Below are 14,564 nucleotides of genomic sequence, written 5' to 3' on the forward strand. Positions count from 1 at the left end.
TTTCCTCAGATCACTGTTGGATTAGTAGCTCTATTATTTGTGATTCGAAAACATGCAATATCTATTTTCCGAAGAGAAGCGAAAACATAAGCTTTTTTTGAAATGTCTCAGTTACTTTTACCTGGGATTGTAGGCCAACCAAAGACATTACCTTGCTATTTTTGACGTTATCAGAATAGTGACAAAATGAACAAGAAAAAAGCAACTTTATTAGTTTAATTATCTAACATGTTTTAGAAATCATCATTCCTAGACGATTATGAAAACTGTTTATTTTTACTTTTTCAAAGAATGCTGTTCGATGAGTTGACAAGGTTCCTCTTTTCTTCAACATCACCTCAGATTACGGCTTCCATGCTGAAACATCTAAAAGATTAAAGGCTATATTGGTACTAGAATAGTTAAAATATCAAAACGAACATTGGTTTTTTAAAAATGTTTCACAATAATTTTAAAGAATATCACTAAAGCCAATAAAATTACAGAAATTTTGTACAGGTGCATGTTATATACACGCGCATGAAATTTGAATAAAAAGGAGCAGGACATTTGCAAATCTGTTGTCCTATAACGTAACTCAGTGTAATACAATTGTAATTCTCATTTGATATATTCTTTCATGCAAGTGGCCAAGAGAAAGTAACTGAACGATTTGCAATAATAATAACAACAACTTCTAAGTATAATTTAAACAAACAACACTTGCATGTTTCATTGAAATGTCTTTTCTCCTTGATTCTGTTAGCTACATTGAAATTTACCAAGCGAATTTTGTGATGCAACGGCTCTGCATCTCGAAAGACATTGCTTTCTGAGGAGTCCTGAAAATGCTTCTTCTGAGAATGTGCAATTGTTTGCTTTTCATTAACTTCTACCATGCACCAAGATTCTTTATTCATTTTTCGTTTTCGTGTTCGTCTCACAATAACGGTGTGATAGTGTACTGTGTTTGAAGAGGAAGGCGATTTACAATTTCTATAGATTGAAAATCACGCAATAACCTCCAAAATAACATTCGAATTAACTGATATCAATTACGTGTATCACAATGCCATTAACAAAGTACCTAAATCAGACGTTGGACTTTTCGTTGCAAAAGCAAAGATACATTCAAGAGAACAAAGAGGCAAATGGCCTTGTTTTTGGCCAAATAGCAATCACATTAATAGTTGAAGAATCGAATAAAGTTGGGGTTTTTGTTTTAATGTACGTATATAGATTTATAAACAGCAAGATTAAGATAAGACCCAATTGTGGACCTATAGCTGGGCTGGGCCGCATTTTATTTGGGCAGTTTCACGCCAACACAGATTTACAGTTTCTGTTTGTAGAGTTATGTCTTATATTTTCTTTCTAACTCTTTCAAATCGTGATACTTTTATTTCTACTTGTAGCAAATGCAAATACGTGTAGCAAAGGCAAATGCAAATGCCTACGCCAAACATGTCTTATTGTCTAAAAGCCAACAGAAAGACTAAAAGTATAAATTGTGCTTTAACTGAAGCTTCATTGCATGCCATCCCAAATAATCTACAATATTGGTGTCTTCTCTTATTTTCTTGCACCTATGTAGTGCCTCTCAGATACATAAGACATTACCTTAGCGCCATAAATGAGAGTTTATATGCACACTGATCTATCTTGTATATTAATCTAACTTGTATTATATGCATACAGTTCTCTCAGCCTATAGTCACTCTTAAACTCAAACTACTTGATACAGTCACATAAAATTTCGAACCAGTTATGCAAAACTATTAAATTGGGCTCCATTTACAGTAACATTTTGATTACAGTCACAAGTCTTCAAGGTACATTCGGTGTGATTATAACCAGATTCTACTGTATTTATTTCTACTTTGTCACTCAGTTTTAAGACGAGCAATTTGAAGTAAGTGGTACCTTCATTCTCCATTTCCTCCAATACATGCAAAGATTAAGGATGTGTATGTTTCCTGTTATTTGTTTATAAGTGAGTTGTTGTGGTTTCTTTTCCTGCCTATTCAATATTTCCAGTATATTTGAGCTGGAGGGAGCGGGCATTTCATTTCGTTTATGCATTTATCTTTTTTTACTCGCTGAACTGTAACAAAACTATAACAGACTATAGAATTCTATTCCAAGGTCATTTGCACCAATAATCTGAAAACTTAAAATCACCGCAGTTAAGGCTGAATCCAAGCTTTAAATGACTGCTTACAGCCATACAAGATGTAAAGCAAATAGCATAAACCAATCCTTGTCTTTGAAAATTCTATATTTCACAAATAGGATTAGGTTCTTTGAAAGAAACGTCCAAGTAAAGAGAGATTATTACTGCTAGGATCTTTTTAAAAATTGTAATCCGTCTCATCCCAGTGAGCTGAGAAGGAAATTTAGGTTCAATTCAATGGATTTTGGGAAATTTCATAAAAAGAGTTATTTTTACTAGTTTTTACTAAACTAGTTTTTTAAAGGCCCAGATCGTAGTTTATGTTTAATCATAAGTGCGGGAACATTTCTTAGAAATTTTACGTTGAAGCTTTTATCATTGACTTTTGCCTTGATATAAATTAATGGATCTTTAGCAGTTTTTTCGGGTAAAACATGATTGCAGCATTTTGCAATTTTCAATCTAATTAGATCTCAGGCCTTAAATTTTTGTTATCTATTACAAAGGAAGCTCATTGAAAATTATTTCAAAAGCAGGGCTGCCGGACGCAGGCTTGAGCAGGGGGGCCAAAAGGAATATAATGAGCACAAACATATATTTATTTGTAACATTGGTTGTTGCCGAAATAGGACAGCTTTTATGGTAATTCAGAAATTTAGAAAAAATAACACAGCATAAATGGCTATGTGCTCCATTTAGGGGTCTCGCACTCTTGGGCATACTTAAATGTATAATTCCTCATGGACGTTGAAATTTTTCGTTTATGTTTATCTTTCATCAATATTGATGAAAGATATACATAAACGAATATGATTTCTTTCAAATTCGATTTACTTTTTTTTGTTTTTGATTTTTATTGTAAATGAAGATCGCGGCAGGAACACATTCTTCCCCGTACTTGTAGCAAGTGCATTATATTCGTCAAATATTCCAATTAATTACAACACACCAAAAAAATAATCCCATATTAATGCAATCATTCATATATAAGTAACAAAAACTTACAAGTTAGACCAAAAACATAGTGTTCAAAATTGATAGGAATTATCGAATTTTTAAGCTCTGTCTATTTTAAAGTAAATTTTAGTCTTTATATAATTCAAAGCGAGTTTTCAGTCTCTATCTCTTCCAAAATTTAGCAAGACATAAAATAAACAGCTAAATTGTTATCCTTAGACCAATTGAATTCTCTGAGATTATATAAAGTGTGTAGTAGTACGCTGGTCGACCTACCGTATTCTCTCTAATGAGCGCTTCCTTTTTGAGCAAAAATCTCCAATGAGCGCTCATTAGAAATGGCATTGGAAATTCAGATATTCAAGATGCTACGCCAGTGTTTATGCAAATCGACGAGGTTTTCGACTCGGAAGAAATTACCATCTTGCCATTTTTTTTGCTTTAACAAGTGTGATGCAAATTCAAGATTAATTTTTGTAAAAACAATGATCGTTTGAATTCCAAAGCCCAGTTTTTATTGGTGGATATCTATCTATCTTCAATGAGCGCCCTTCTCCAATGAGCACCCCTCTCTAATGAGCGCCACTTTTCTGAGACAAAAAAATAAAATGAGTTACCCCGGCGTTCATTAGAGAGAATACGGTGTCAAACCAGCTGAGAAACAACTGGCAACACACTGAGGAAATTTTTCTCGCCAAAGAGACAGTCTCCTTCGCAATAAATGTTGTTAGAAATTGAGAATCACTGGAGCAACGCCTTGATTTAAGTTCTTTTACTTGGCGTCTAAAGGAAAAATATCTGGCTTTGAAAATAGTACACGCAATATTTTTTTCCAAAGAAGGGCACTTTTCATATTTTTTCCAAACAGGGGGGCCTGTGCCCCCAGCCGCGTTTCCCGCTACTGTAACTAGAGTTACCTCTGTGGGGGCGCAACAATTAATTTTGACATCGAGATCGAGGCTGTTAACTTCTTCTGTTTGTAAATATTCACGACTATCCGACTACCTGACTATCTGACCATAATAAAGTTGCACTGTGGACGAAATTGTGCTTAATGACAGCGTAAGTGGTTGGAATATTCTGGTGGATAGTTTTCACGCGATGAGAGAACAAGCAAGGGAAATATTATCTTGAAAAAGTCAACATTCCCGAAGCCTGCTTGCTAGGCCCAAGCCAGAAGTCTTCACTTCAGATATGAGGCCATTTGACATTCTTTTTATTTTGATATTGACTGCGTGTAGTAGAATAATAGAATGTTCGCCTCTTGGACAAAATGAAAGCAGCCATGAGAATCCTTTTAAGACTCCGGTTGTTATATTAATTTCTTTTGATGGTTTTAGATGGGATTATTTTGACCGCACAAAACTGGAAAATTTCAATTATATCGTGGAAAATGGCGTGAAAGCAGACAGCCTTCAAAGTAGCTTTATTACGAAAACCTTCCCAAATCATTTTACAATTGTAACTGGCGTTCATGAAGAAACACATGGCATAGTCGCAAATAAAATGTTTGATCCAGTTTTTAATGAAACTTTCTACCCAAATAATACAGAGTCAAAATGGTGGGATGCAGCTTTACCAATATGGATAAAGAATGAAATGCATCGCGACGAAAATAATAACACTTTCAAATCTGAGAAGAAAGGTAACAATAAAAAACGGAAGAGTGCTGCAATATTTTGGGTTGGTTCAAATGTTAAGTACAATGGACAACTTCCCTACTTTTATTTTCCAATTTACAATGGCAGCTACCCCTTTGAAGATCGCTTTGATCTTATCGTTAGACTTTTGAAAGAAGAAAATCCCCCTAATTTCATAGCTTGCTACATTAGCGAACCAGATGCTACTGGACATAAACATGGCCCTGATTCAATAGAAGTCACCAAAGTGCTTTTACAACTTGACAAGCTCCTTGGTGTTTTCCTCAAGAAATTAAAAGAGAACAGGTTTCTTGACTTTGTAAGTTGATAAAGTTACACTTATATTTCAAAGTAGCATTTCAATTTGTTTATAGTTGTAACCAATTAGGTAAATGTTGCTGAAAATTCTGAACTTCCTTTGATCTTTGATCTATACTTCATCTATAAGCACCTTTGGAAGTACCAAATAGTTAGATGTATTAACTGTGTAATAAATAAATTGATTACTGAAAACTGCTATTAAACTTAAGCAATTAATTCAATTAATGTAGTGGCATTGTTTGCAAAATGCAAATTTTATCTCATTCTAGTGATATATGCACTGTTCTGCAGATCATCTTTTCATTTCTTTTTAAGTCTTTGGCATCCACTTTATTCAAATTGCTACCCACTTAATTATCTTCTTTGCCCACCTTCTTCCTTCCATCCATGCGGCATAGCTTGCCCACTTGCCACCTATATTTATCTGAGTTTACTACAATGTCAAAACCTTTAGTGTGTAACCATAAACTTTCATTTGTCCATTAGTTTCGGTTTGTCCATGTGATGTTAAACATTGCTATTCCCATATTTCTCTGTGCCACTGCCAATTGATGCCAGTGCCCATGTTTTAACACCATATCTTATTGCCAGAAGTATGGCACCATCTATTACTCTTTTCCTTCCTAATTCTCATGAATTGACAAATTGCCCAAATCTTGGCCATCCTGTAGCTATTTTTCTTTCAATTCTTCTATTTGTTTTGTTTACAGATATCATTAGCTGACTTAGGTAGCCATATTCATTTGCTTTTTCTATAATCTGGCTCTCTATTTTGACCAATGACAAGGACCTTCAAACAAGCAAAAAGGACCTTCAAACAATGCATGCCCAGTTTGCATAAATCAAATGTCCAAAATGCAATTGCGAACTCTTCATATGACTTTAATCACTTTTTTACTCACTTGAACCTTTGTCAAGACAAACATTTAAAACCTTACCAATTTATCTGCTATGTTTTCTAATAAAAATTTTCGCTTGATTGTTTGTTGCTAGTATCTAATATGATAGTGATATTTAAGAAGCATAATGTCACTGCTTGGGTAGGTAGTATAATGCTGCAGCTCAAACATTTTAAGAAGCCTAACGGCATTATGCCACATTACCCCCAAACTACACAACTGAAATTGTCTGTAAGATGTAAGCTTAGCCTTAGTCCTTGTTCTTTTTTGTAGGTGAATCTGGTAATTGTTAGTGACCATGGCATGGCAAGTATTGAACCAAATCATCAAATCGCTTTGAATGATTTCATAGATCAAAGCTGGTATAGTGCAGTGAATATAGATGTATTTGCATCAATTATACCAAAGGCAAATTTCACTGGAAAGGTATTCAACCAGTTGAAAAGAGTCCCACATTTAACAGTTTATTTGAAGGAAGAAATACCCACAGAACTGCACTACAAAGAAAATCGCAGAGTTCAAAGAATTCTTGCTATTGCAGATGAAGGATATTTGATAACTTTAAATAGGACAGTGGTTACACACACAACTGGCAATCATGGCTACCTGAACAGTTATAAATCAATGCATGGTATATTTATTGCAGCTGGTCCTGTATTTAAAAAGAACTACACAGGCAAGACATTCTCTAATGTACATATTTATGCACTGCTGTGTAGTGTTCTTGGCATCGAACCATCTCCTAATAATGGTTCCTTATCTGAAGTTGAACATTTCTTAGTTAAAGCACTAAAGACACGGAGAGTCTTTGATATCCTTTCTTTCAAAATAACAATAGTAGCTCTGATAACTATTTTTGTAATCGTGTCACTAATAGGAATCATTTTGCAGTGTAGAGGATCCAAACATTATACCCCTGCGGGGTATGTTCAAGCATCTAGGTCTAAGGATGGTATTTATTTGTATGACTTAACTGAAGATTTTGCATTGAATGAAGAATCTAGTGAAGAAGATTAAAGTGTTGAGACATCATTGTATTGTCTTCCTTAGTCTTTTTTATACTTTGCTCATTGGTCTTGTTTTGTCCACTGATACTGTTCCAACTGATCAATTAAATAGTCTCCATGTATATGTTTTCTTTTACTCCATAACTGATTGAAAGAAGTCCCGCTAGAAACACCTTTTAATATTAAACAATTTGCAGCAATGTTTTAAGTCAGAGGATTTGTACGAAGGGGCATTATTATCAAGGAATTCTCTCAATAGCTAAGCTAGCTGAGGAGAGAGAACAGAAAATGAGGAGAGAGCAATTTTTTTAACAGTGTCTATTTTAGCCTGCTTTATAATTATTGATAGAATGTAGGGTCAGACTTAACAAGTGTCTAATGATTTAATTGAAAAGTTGGGGCTGTGCGATGTGATTTTTTTATCCCACAAATAATTTTGAAATTTTATTCTCCTATTAAGAAATGATTCAATCTGAGCAAAGTCAAAAACCTTTTGATGTTCAACTCAGTTTAGAGTACTACTTATCCTTTATGGCTCTAGATATGATCATTCTTTTATTTAATTATGTCATGTGGGAACAAGAAAGTTTGATTGACATGTATTTATTCTGTCCCTCAAATATGTAATTTTGTTAAACACAGAAATAAGGCGGTTTTTGTTTTGCTCAAGATTTTCTTTCAAGAATGGTAACTTTGTAGTCATACATTTATTTTTATTTTAATAAAAGTGAGAACAATGCTCTTTTTCTTGTCGCTGCTTTGCCTTTATATATTGTTTAAAATTGTAGTCAAGCCTCGTTATCTTCACTTTTTTATGTGTTTTCAACATGGTCCATTTCATCGCTGGAGACAAACCTGATGTCATATTGAATGGGATGGTTGTGACAAAGGTTAAATATAGTATATCATGACAGACACAATTATTTTGCTTCAGTCTAATTAATAGTATTGCTATAATAATATATTTGATTGCTATAAACTAATTGAACATTTTAAAGATAGAGAGAGCGATTTTCCCTAGAATGCTGTTGAAGATTTGCTGTTTTTTTTACTTATCTTGTCCGTATTTTCTCTGAAGTTGGAAATTTTGCATCCGACATTCAATTTTTGTTAACACGCATTTCCGAAAGTTAATCTTACGGAAGCTGGAATAAAATTAGTACCTCGGAGGGGGGGGGGAGATGTTTCAAATAAAATTAATTTTTTTAATAGACTACAAGCAAACAACTGTAATAAATATTTTAAAATGCATTTTAAGATAATCTAAAGGGCGTGGTCGCAAAAAATTTCTGTATAAATAATTGTATAAATAATTTCTTTGAAGGTAGATTTGGATATTTTGCAAGTCTTCGTTATTTTGCAATAGTTTCAATTCTAATTTGGGAAACTTATTAGGATTCGATGTCAATTAGGCGTAAAAAAGGGTTTGGGTTGGTTGCGCTACACGCATAAGAAACAAATGATTTTTGACGAGGCTTGCTAATCTTATTCTTTGGTTAATTTGAAGATCTGTCCATTTGTTCTTTATATTGTGTCCACTCCAACATTGAGTTTTTTACAACACTACATTGGTTTTCAAAACCACTAAAAATCAGTTTTTTCTTATATCTTCAGTAGCACGGATGATTTGCTAATAAAATCTGCTCATTTGACTATTGTTAACACAAGAGAAAGATTTTTTTCCGCTGACTTTCATTTACGGCTTCACATGTCGTTCCGTTTTTCTGACTTTTTGGGCATATCGAGCCTCGGGGTTGTTATTAATAGTCAGGGCTGTTAGTCCCAGATTTTGAGAGAGTTGTGCAAAGTTGGATATCAGCATGAATCCTCGTCCACAGGGTAGTTTTGGGCACTGATCAAGATAAGATGCAGACCTCGACTGAAAATGTCCCCAAGTGCTATTTTTAGACCGTTGCATTGGGTCCCAGGCCCTAAAAGCATTTATTCTAATAATATCGCTGCTAGTTGTGATACCAGCATGAAAAATTGAAAAAGGTTGGCAGTTTGATGTGCTCAAAAAGATAGGATGCAGACCCCATGTGTTCTTGTGAATAGACCGTGCAGAATGTATAAATGTGTTCTTGTGAATAGGAGCGTACTGCAAATCTCTCACCTAGCTTTTCAGAAATGGAAAGTTCGGTCAAGGATTTTGCATATGTTTTGTTAAAGCGTGAATTTTGCTCCGTGCTGTTGTTGCTGCTGTTTCCATCTCTCGTTCCACACGGTCACCTTGCGAACCTACCAGGTATATTAGACAAAAGCTGTCACGCTTCACTCGTTCCTATTTGTATTTTGCGTATAATCGTTGACCTTGTGCAAAAATAAAGTTTACGTTCAAAATATTTGTTTATGGAGCTTTGTAGCCGCGGAAAAGTAACAAACTTGATTTTTAATCATGTTCAAGATGGTTGCTCCAATTTTGTTCTTTGTACTTTTTGGTGTCTTGCTTCAAAACGGTAAGTTGGCATGTGTGGATTTGCCAAGATTAAATGTTTTGAATAAAATCTGTTTGACATAGTAAACTGTTAAACAAGCACATGAACAAATAAACAAACAAACAGGCACAGAGTTCTAATTACATTGTGCATTGCTTGCCAACTACACAGTGATTGCTTAAATTTAAGAAATAAGCACTGAATTTTGACATATACTCATAAATTAATGATAAACACTGAACTTATGGCTCACTTTAGTCAACATTTTTGAATTGATTGATTTTAGCAGCAATTCGGTGCTTGATAAAAGACGACGACTTTTACAATTTTACGAGATTAATCGACGACTTTTACAATTTTTTGCAGATACTTCGGCCTTTGTAGAATAAATCATACAATTGGCATCAACAATTTATGAAAATGAATGTCAATGAAATTGTTTGAAATGAAGTTCCTTTTTATATAGAAAATGCATTAATTTGATTTTCTATCAAAGCAGTTATGAGCTAGTCTAGCACATTATTTGTCGACCAGGAAATTTCCTTGACGGTATGAGAGTCAACGTTGGAATAACCATACAGGAGTTCTTTGCTCTTGATTTATTAGCAAGTCTGTAACAAATATGCAATAAATTTTCAGATGCAAGTCACGTAAAGAAGGGACGCAAAGCACATGCAAGAAGCATTATACGAAAATTCGAGAACACAAATGATCACACCCATGACTATAGCGATACAGCAACGAGAAGGCAACCAGATCTTGGACAGCTTTTGACTTCCTTCAAGGTATTTGACAGCGTTACAAATTCAAAGTCAAATGAAAATGAGGAAACAAAAGTAAATGCAGTTAATGACATGGCTGAAAAAGAAAACAAAGACAAAGATGGACCAAGATTCGGTGGTCAAACCACTGAAGAAAGCAAACCACCGAGATTTGGAGGTAGCCAAGAAGAAAACAATGAGAAGAACAAAAATTCTGGCAGTCAAGGCAATCAACAACGTTTTGGAGATGACGACAAAAGCAAAGCAAATGAGGACAGTAAAGACAAAACTGCTGGAAACCAGGGTAACCAGCAACGTTTTGGAGATGACGACAAAAGCAAGGGAAATGATAATGACAAAGCTAAGAATACTGGCAAACAAGGCAATCAACAAAAATTTGGGGATGAAGACAAAACGAAGGATAGTGGTGGAGACAAAAACAAAAATGCTGGCAACCAGGGCTACCAGCAACCTTTTGGTGATAACAACAAGGGCAAAGGAAATGATGATGACAAAAAAGAAGACAACAAGGGCTATCAACAGCGTTTTGGAGATGACAGCAAGGACAAAGGAAGTAATGACAAAGCTAAAAATGCTGACAACCAAAGTTATCAACAAAAATTTGGAGGTGACGAAAAAAATAAGGGAAAAGTAGATGACAAAAACCAAAAAGACAGTAACCAGGGTAACCAGCAACGTTTTGGGGACGATGACAAAAACAAGGGAAACGATGATGGAAAAGACAAACAAGGAGGTAACCAAGGTTATCAGCAACGTTTTGGAGATGGTGACAAAGGCAAAGGAAATGATGATGGAAAAGACAAAAAGGGAGGTAACCAAGCCTATCAACAACGTTTTGGAGATGGTGACAAAGGCAAAGGAAATGATGATGGAAAAGACAAACAAGGAGGTAACCAAGCCTATCAACAACGTTTTGGAGATGGTGACAAAGGCAAAGGAAATGATGATGAAAAAGACAAAAAAGGAGGTAACCAAGGTTATCAGCAACCTTTTGGAGATGGTGACAAAGGCAAGGGAAACGATGATGGAAAAGACAAACAAAGAGGTAACCAAGCCTATCAACAACGTTTTGGAGATGGTGACAAAGGCAAAGGAAATGATGATGGAAAAGACAAAAAAGGAGGTAACCAAGCCTATCAACAACGTTTTGGAGATGGTGACAAAGGCAAAGGAAATGATGATGGAAAAGACAAAAAAGGAGGTAACCAAGGTTATCAGCAACGTTTTGGAGATGGTGACAAAGGCAAAGGAAATGATGATGGAAAAGACAAAAAAGGAGGTAACCAAGGTTATCAGCAACGTTTTGGAGATGGTGACAAAGGCAAAGGAAATGATGATGGAAAAGACAAACAAGGAGGTAACCAAGCCAATCAACAACGTTTTGGAGATGGTGACAAAGGCAAAGGAAATGATGACGGAAAAGACAAAGAAGGAGGTAACCAAGCCCTTCAACAACGTTTTGGAGACGGTGACAAAGGCAAAGGAAATGATGATGGAAAAGACAAAAAAGGAGGTAACCAAGGTTATCAGCAACCTTTTGGAGATGGTGACAAAGGCAAAGGAAACGATGATGGAAAAGACAAAAAAGGAGGTAACCAAGGTTATCAGCAACCTTTTGGAGATGGTGACAAAGGCAAAGAGAACGATGATGGAAAAGACAAAAAAGGAGGTAACCAAGCCTATCAACAACGTTTTGGAGATGGTGACAAAGGCAAAGGAAATGATGATGGAAAAGACAAACAAGGAGGTAACCAAGGTTATCAGCAACGTTTTGGAGATGGTGACAAAGGCAAAGAGAACGATGATGGAAAAGACAAACAGGGAAGTAACCAAGGTTATCAGCAACGTTTTGGAGATGGTGACAAAGGCAAAGGGAATGATGATGGAAAAGACAAAAAGGAAGGTAACCAAGCCTATCAACAACGTTTCGGAGACGATTACAAAAACAAGGGAAACGGTGGTAACAAAAACAAAAAAGGGGGTAACCAAGGTTATCAGCAACGTTTTGGAGATGGTGACAAAGGCAAAGGAAATGATGATGGGAAAGACAAACAAGGAGGTAACCAAGCCAATCAACAACGTTTTGGAGATGGTGACAAAGGCAAAGGAAATGATGACGGAAAAGACAAAGAAGGTGGTAACCAAGCCCTTCAACAACGTTTTGGAGATGGTGACAAAGGCAAAGGAAATGATGATGGAAAAGACAAAAAAGGAGGTAACCAAGGTTATCAGCAACGTTTTGGAGATGGTGACAAAGGCAAAGGAAACGATGATGGAAAAGACAAACAAGGAGGTAACCAAGCCCTTCAACAACGTTTTGGAGATGGTGACAAAGGCAAAGGAAATGATGATGGAAAAGACAAAAAGGGAGGTAACCAAGGTTATCAGCAACGTTTTGGAGATGGTGACAAAGGCAAAGGAAATGACGATGGAAAAGACAAACAAGGAAGTAACCAAGCTTATCAACAAAGTTTCGGAGACGATGACAAAAACAAGGGAAACGATGGTGACAAAAACAAGAAAGGAGGTAACCAAGCCTATCAACAACGTTTTGGAGATGGTGACAAAGGCAAAGGAAACGATGATGGAAAAGACAAAAAAGGAGGTAACCAAGCTTATCAACAACGTTTCGGAGATGATGACAAAAACAAGGGAAATGATGATGGCAAAAACAAAAAAGGAGGTAACCAAGGTTATCAGCAACGTTTTGGAGATGGTGACAAAGGCAAGGGAAACGATGATGGCAAAGACAAACAAAGAGGTAACCAAGCCTATCAACAACGTTTTGGAGATGGTGACAAAGGCAAAGGAAATGATGATGGAAAAGACAAACAAGGAGGTAACCAAGCCTATCAACAACGTTTTGGAGATGGTGACAAAGGCAAAGGAAATGATGATGGGAAAGACAAACAAGGAGGTAACCAAGCCTATCAACAACGTTTTGGAGATGGTGACAAAGGCAAAGGAAATGATGACGAAAAAGACAAAAAGGGAGGTAACCAAGGTTATCAGCAACCTTTTGGAGATGGTGACAAAGGCAAAGGAAACGATGATGGAAAAGACAAAAAAGGAAGTAACCAAGCTGATCAACAACGTTTTGGAGATGGTGAGAAAGGCAAAGGAAACGATGATGGAAAAGACAAAGAAGGAGGTAACCAAGCCTATCAACAAAGTTTTGGAGACGATGGCAAAAATAAGGGAAATGATGATGACAAAAAGAAGAAAGGGGGCAACCAGCGAAATCACCATAAGTTTGGCAATGACGCCAATGGGGGCAAAGAGAACGGCAAATCTAAGAATCAAAAACATCGTTTTGGTGAAAAGGATGGCAAGAAAAATGGAGATGAGCAGTCATCTGATACCAAAAATAAAGCTTTTGGAAACTATGATGATGAATTTTCTGTCAGCCAGTCAAGTTATACCACTCTGAGTCATAGCAGTGCTCCTGTCGATGAATCTAAGCGAGATTCAACTATTGTAAGGAAAGGAATCGCTGGAACTCTTGGAGACGAGCGTACTAGAAAAGTCAACAATCTGAAGAAGAGAGTTTTTGTCAGTAAGAAGCAGTCGAAGAGCTTGAAGTTAGCAAAAGTCACTAGAGCCAATGCAGGCAAGAGACATTTGTCAAAGATTGTCAAAAATAAGCACAGTGTTCAAAGAGGCTGATTGAAAGTTATATTACTCCATGAATTTCTTCCATTGTTTGTTTCATTTTGAAGACACTTTCTATCAAATTCACTGCTGTTAAGAGTGATGCTTTTAGGAAAAATTCATATCACTATTAATATCTGGATATCAATATGTCCTAAATTTGTAAAAAGCTTTTATTTATTGGTCTTTTGACTTGTGAGTAAACTATAAAGGTAAATGATTTGAAAATGTGAGATAACAGTATATTTTGCAAATATGTTTTGGAAAAAGCATTTTTATTGTTATTTATGTGTATTTATAGTAGTTATGTCTTCTGATGAGAATTATTTGCTTTCCATTGTAACGGTGAAAACTATAAAAAGACCCTTTTTAACTATCTTTCGATCAGCATAACTGCTGCGTTGCATATATTCACGTCTTAGAAGAGAAATCATCTATCATCTTTTCTTGTGGATCTAAAAGACACTTATCCTCATTAGAAGAACATCATTTCATTTTGAGATAATATCTTCCCTAAAATTTACATCATTTTATTTTATACCTTTTTGAATTATCAATTATCAGCCACTGTCTTTTTTATTATATTTATACTGTAAATAGAAACATGTTAAAAGATTTCAAAGCCATTTTCTTATGAAAGCTTAAGATTCATTGATGAAATTATAGACTTGTGATTTTTCCATCGTTTTTTCTATTTGACATTGTCTGTCTCCTCTACTC

The 14,564-nt window shown here is 35.5% G+C and overlaps 2 protein-coding genes and 1 long non-coding RNA gene across 14 annotated transcripts; 2 read left to right on the forward strand and 1 right to left on the reverse strand.

Moving 5' to 3' along the window:
- Positions 1 to 6: 6 nt before the first annotated feature.
- Positions 7 to 3,708, reverse strand: LOC135681713 (uncharacterized). Of its 2 annotated transcripts, none has more exons than XR_010515633.2 (3): positions 3,386 to 3,708; positions 707 to 943; positions 7 to 366 (listed from the first exon to the last, which is right to left on the reverse strand). It is a non-coding gene; the product is annotated as an uncharacterized LOC135681713 (long non-coding RNA). The 2 variants fall into 2 exon arrangements; XR_016144455.1 differs by lacking the exon at positions 3,386 to 3,708 and adding an exon at positions 1,903 to 2,539.
- A 345-nt stretch (positions 3,709 to 4,053) lies between these two features.
- Positions 4,054 to 7,713, forward strand: LOC135681711 (bis(5'-adenosyl)-triphosphatase enpp4). Its single transcript, XM_065196301.2, has 2 exons — positions 4,054 to 5,068; positions 6,243 to 7,713. Exons 1-2 carry the CDS (start codon positions 4,304 to 4,306, stop codon positions 6,984 to 6,986), a joined length of 1,509 nt encoding a protein of 502 aa, XP_065052373.2. The 5' UTR covers positions 4,054 to 4,303; the 3' UTR covers positions 6,987 to 7,713.
- A 142-nt stretch (positions 7,714 to 7,855) lies between these two features.
- LOC135681709 (uncharacterized) lies at positions 7,856 to 14,524 on the forward strand. 11 transcript variants are annotated; one of them, XM_089111765.1, is made up of 4 exons: positions 7,856 to 9,221; positions 10,051 to 12,642; positions 12,721 to 12,798; positions 12,955 to 14,524. In XM_089111765.1, exons 1-4 carry the CDS (start codon positions 9,104 to 9,106, stop codon positions 13,857 to 13,859), a joined length of 3,693 nt encoding a protein of 1,230 aa, XP_088967891.1. In that variant the 5' UTR covers positions 7,856 to 9,103; the 3' UTR covers positions 13,860 to 14,524. The 11 variants fall into 11 exon arrangements, with proteins under 11 accessions (XP_088967891.1, XP_088967895.1, XP_088967896.1 ...); XM_089111769.1 differs by having other exon boundaries at positions 13,189 to 14,524; XM_089111770.1 differs by having other exon boundaries at positions 10,051 to 12,564; positions 13,189 to 14,524.
- Positions 14,525 to 14,564: the final 40 nt, after the last annotated feature.

Source organism: Rhopilema esculentum, chromosome 12, assembly GCF_057945365.1.
Source record: "Rhopilema esculentum isolate cy_ngs chromosome 12, ASM5794536v1, whole genome shotgun sequence".
In the NCBI taxonomy this organism is placed as follows: domain Eukaryota; kingdom Metazoa; phylum Cnidaria; class Scyphozoa; order Rhizostomeae; family Rhizostomatidae; genus Rhopilema; species Rhopilema esculentum.

What these genes read in the sequence shown, in the direction of transcription:
- LOC135681711 (XM_065196301.2), top strand. Translation starts at nt 4,304, where the DNA reads ATGAGGCCATTTGACATTCTTTTTATTTTGATATTGACTGCGTGTAGT. An exon ending in AGAACAGGTTTCTTGACTTT is followed by an intron (nt 5,069 to 6,242) that starts GTAAGTTGATAA and finishes TCTTTTTTGTAG; the next exon opens with GTGAATCTGGTAATTGTTAG.
- LOC135681709 (XM_089111759.1), top strand. Translation starts at nt 9,104, where the DNA reads ATGGAAAGTTCGGTCAAGGATTTTGCATATGTTTTGTTAAAGCGTGAA. An exon ending in TCACCTTGCGAACCTACCAG is followed by an intron (nt 9,222 to 10,050) that starts GTATATTAGACA and finishes ATAAATTTTCAG; the next exon opens with ATGCAAGTCACGTAAAGAAG. An exon ending in TGGAAAAGACAAACAAGGAA is followed by an intron (nt 12,643 to 12,720) that starts GTAACCAAGCTT and finishes ACAAGAAAGGAG; the next exon opens with GTAACCAAGCCTATCAACAA.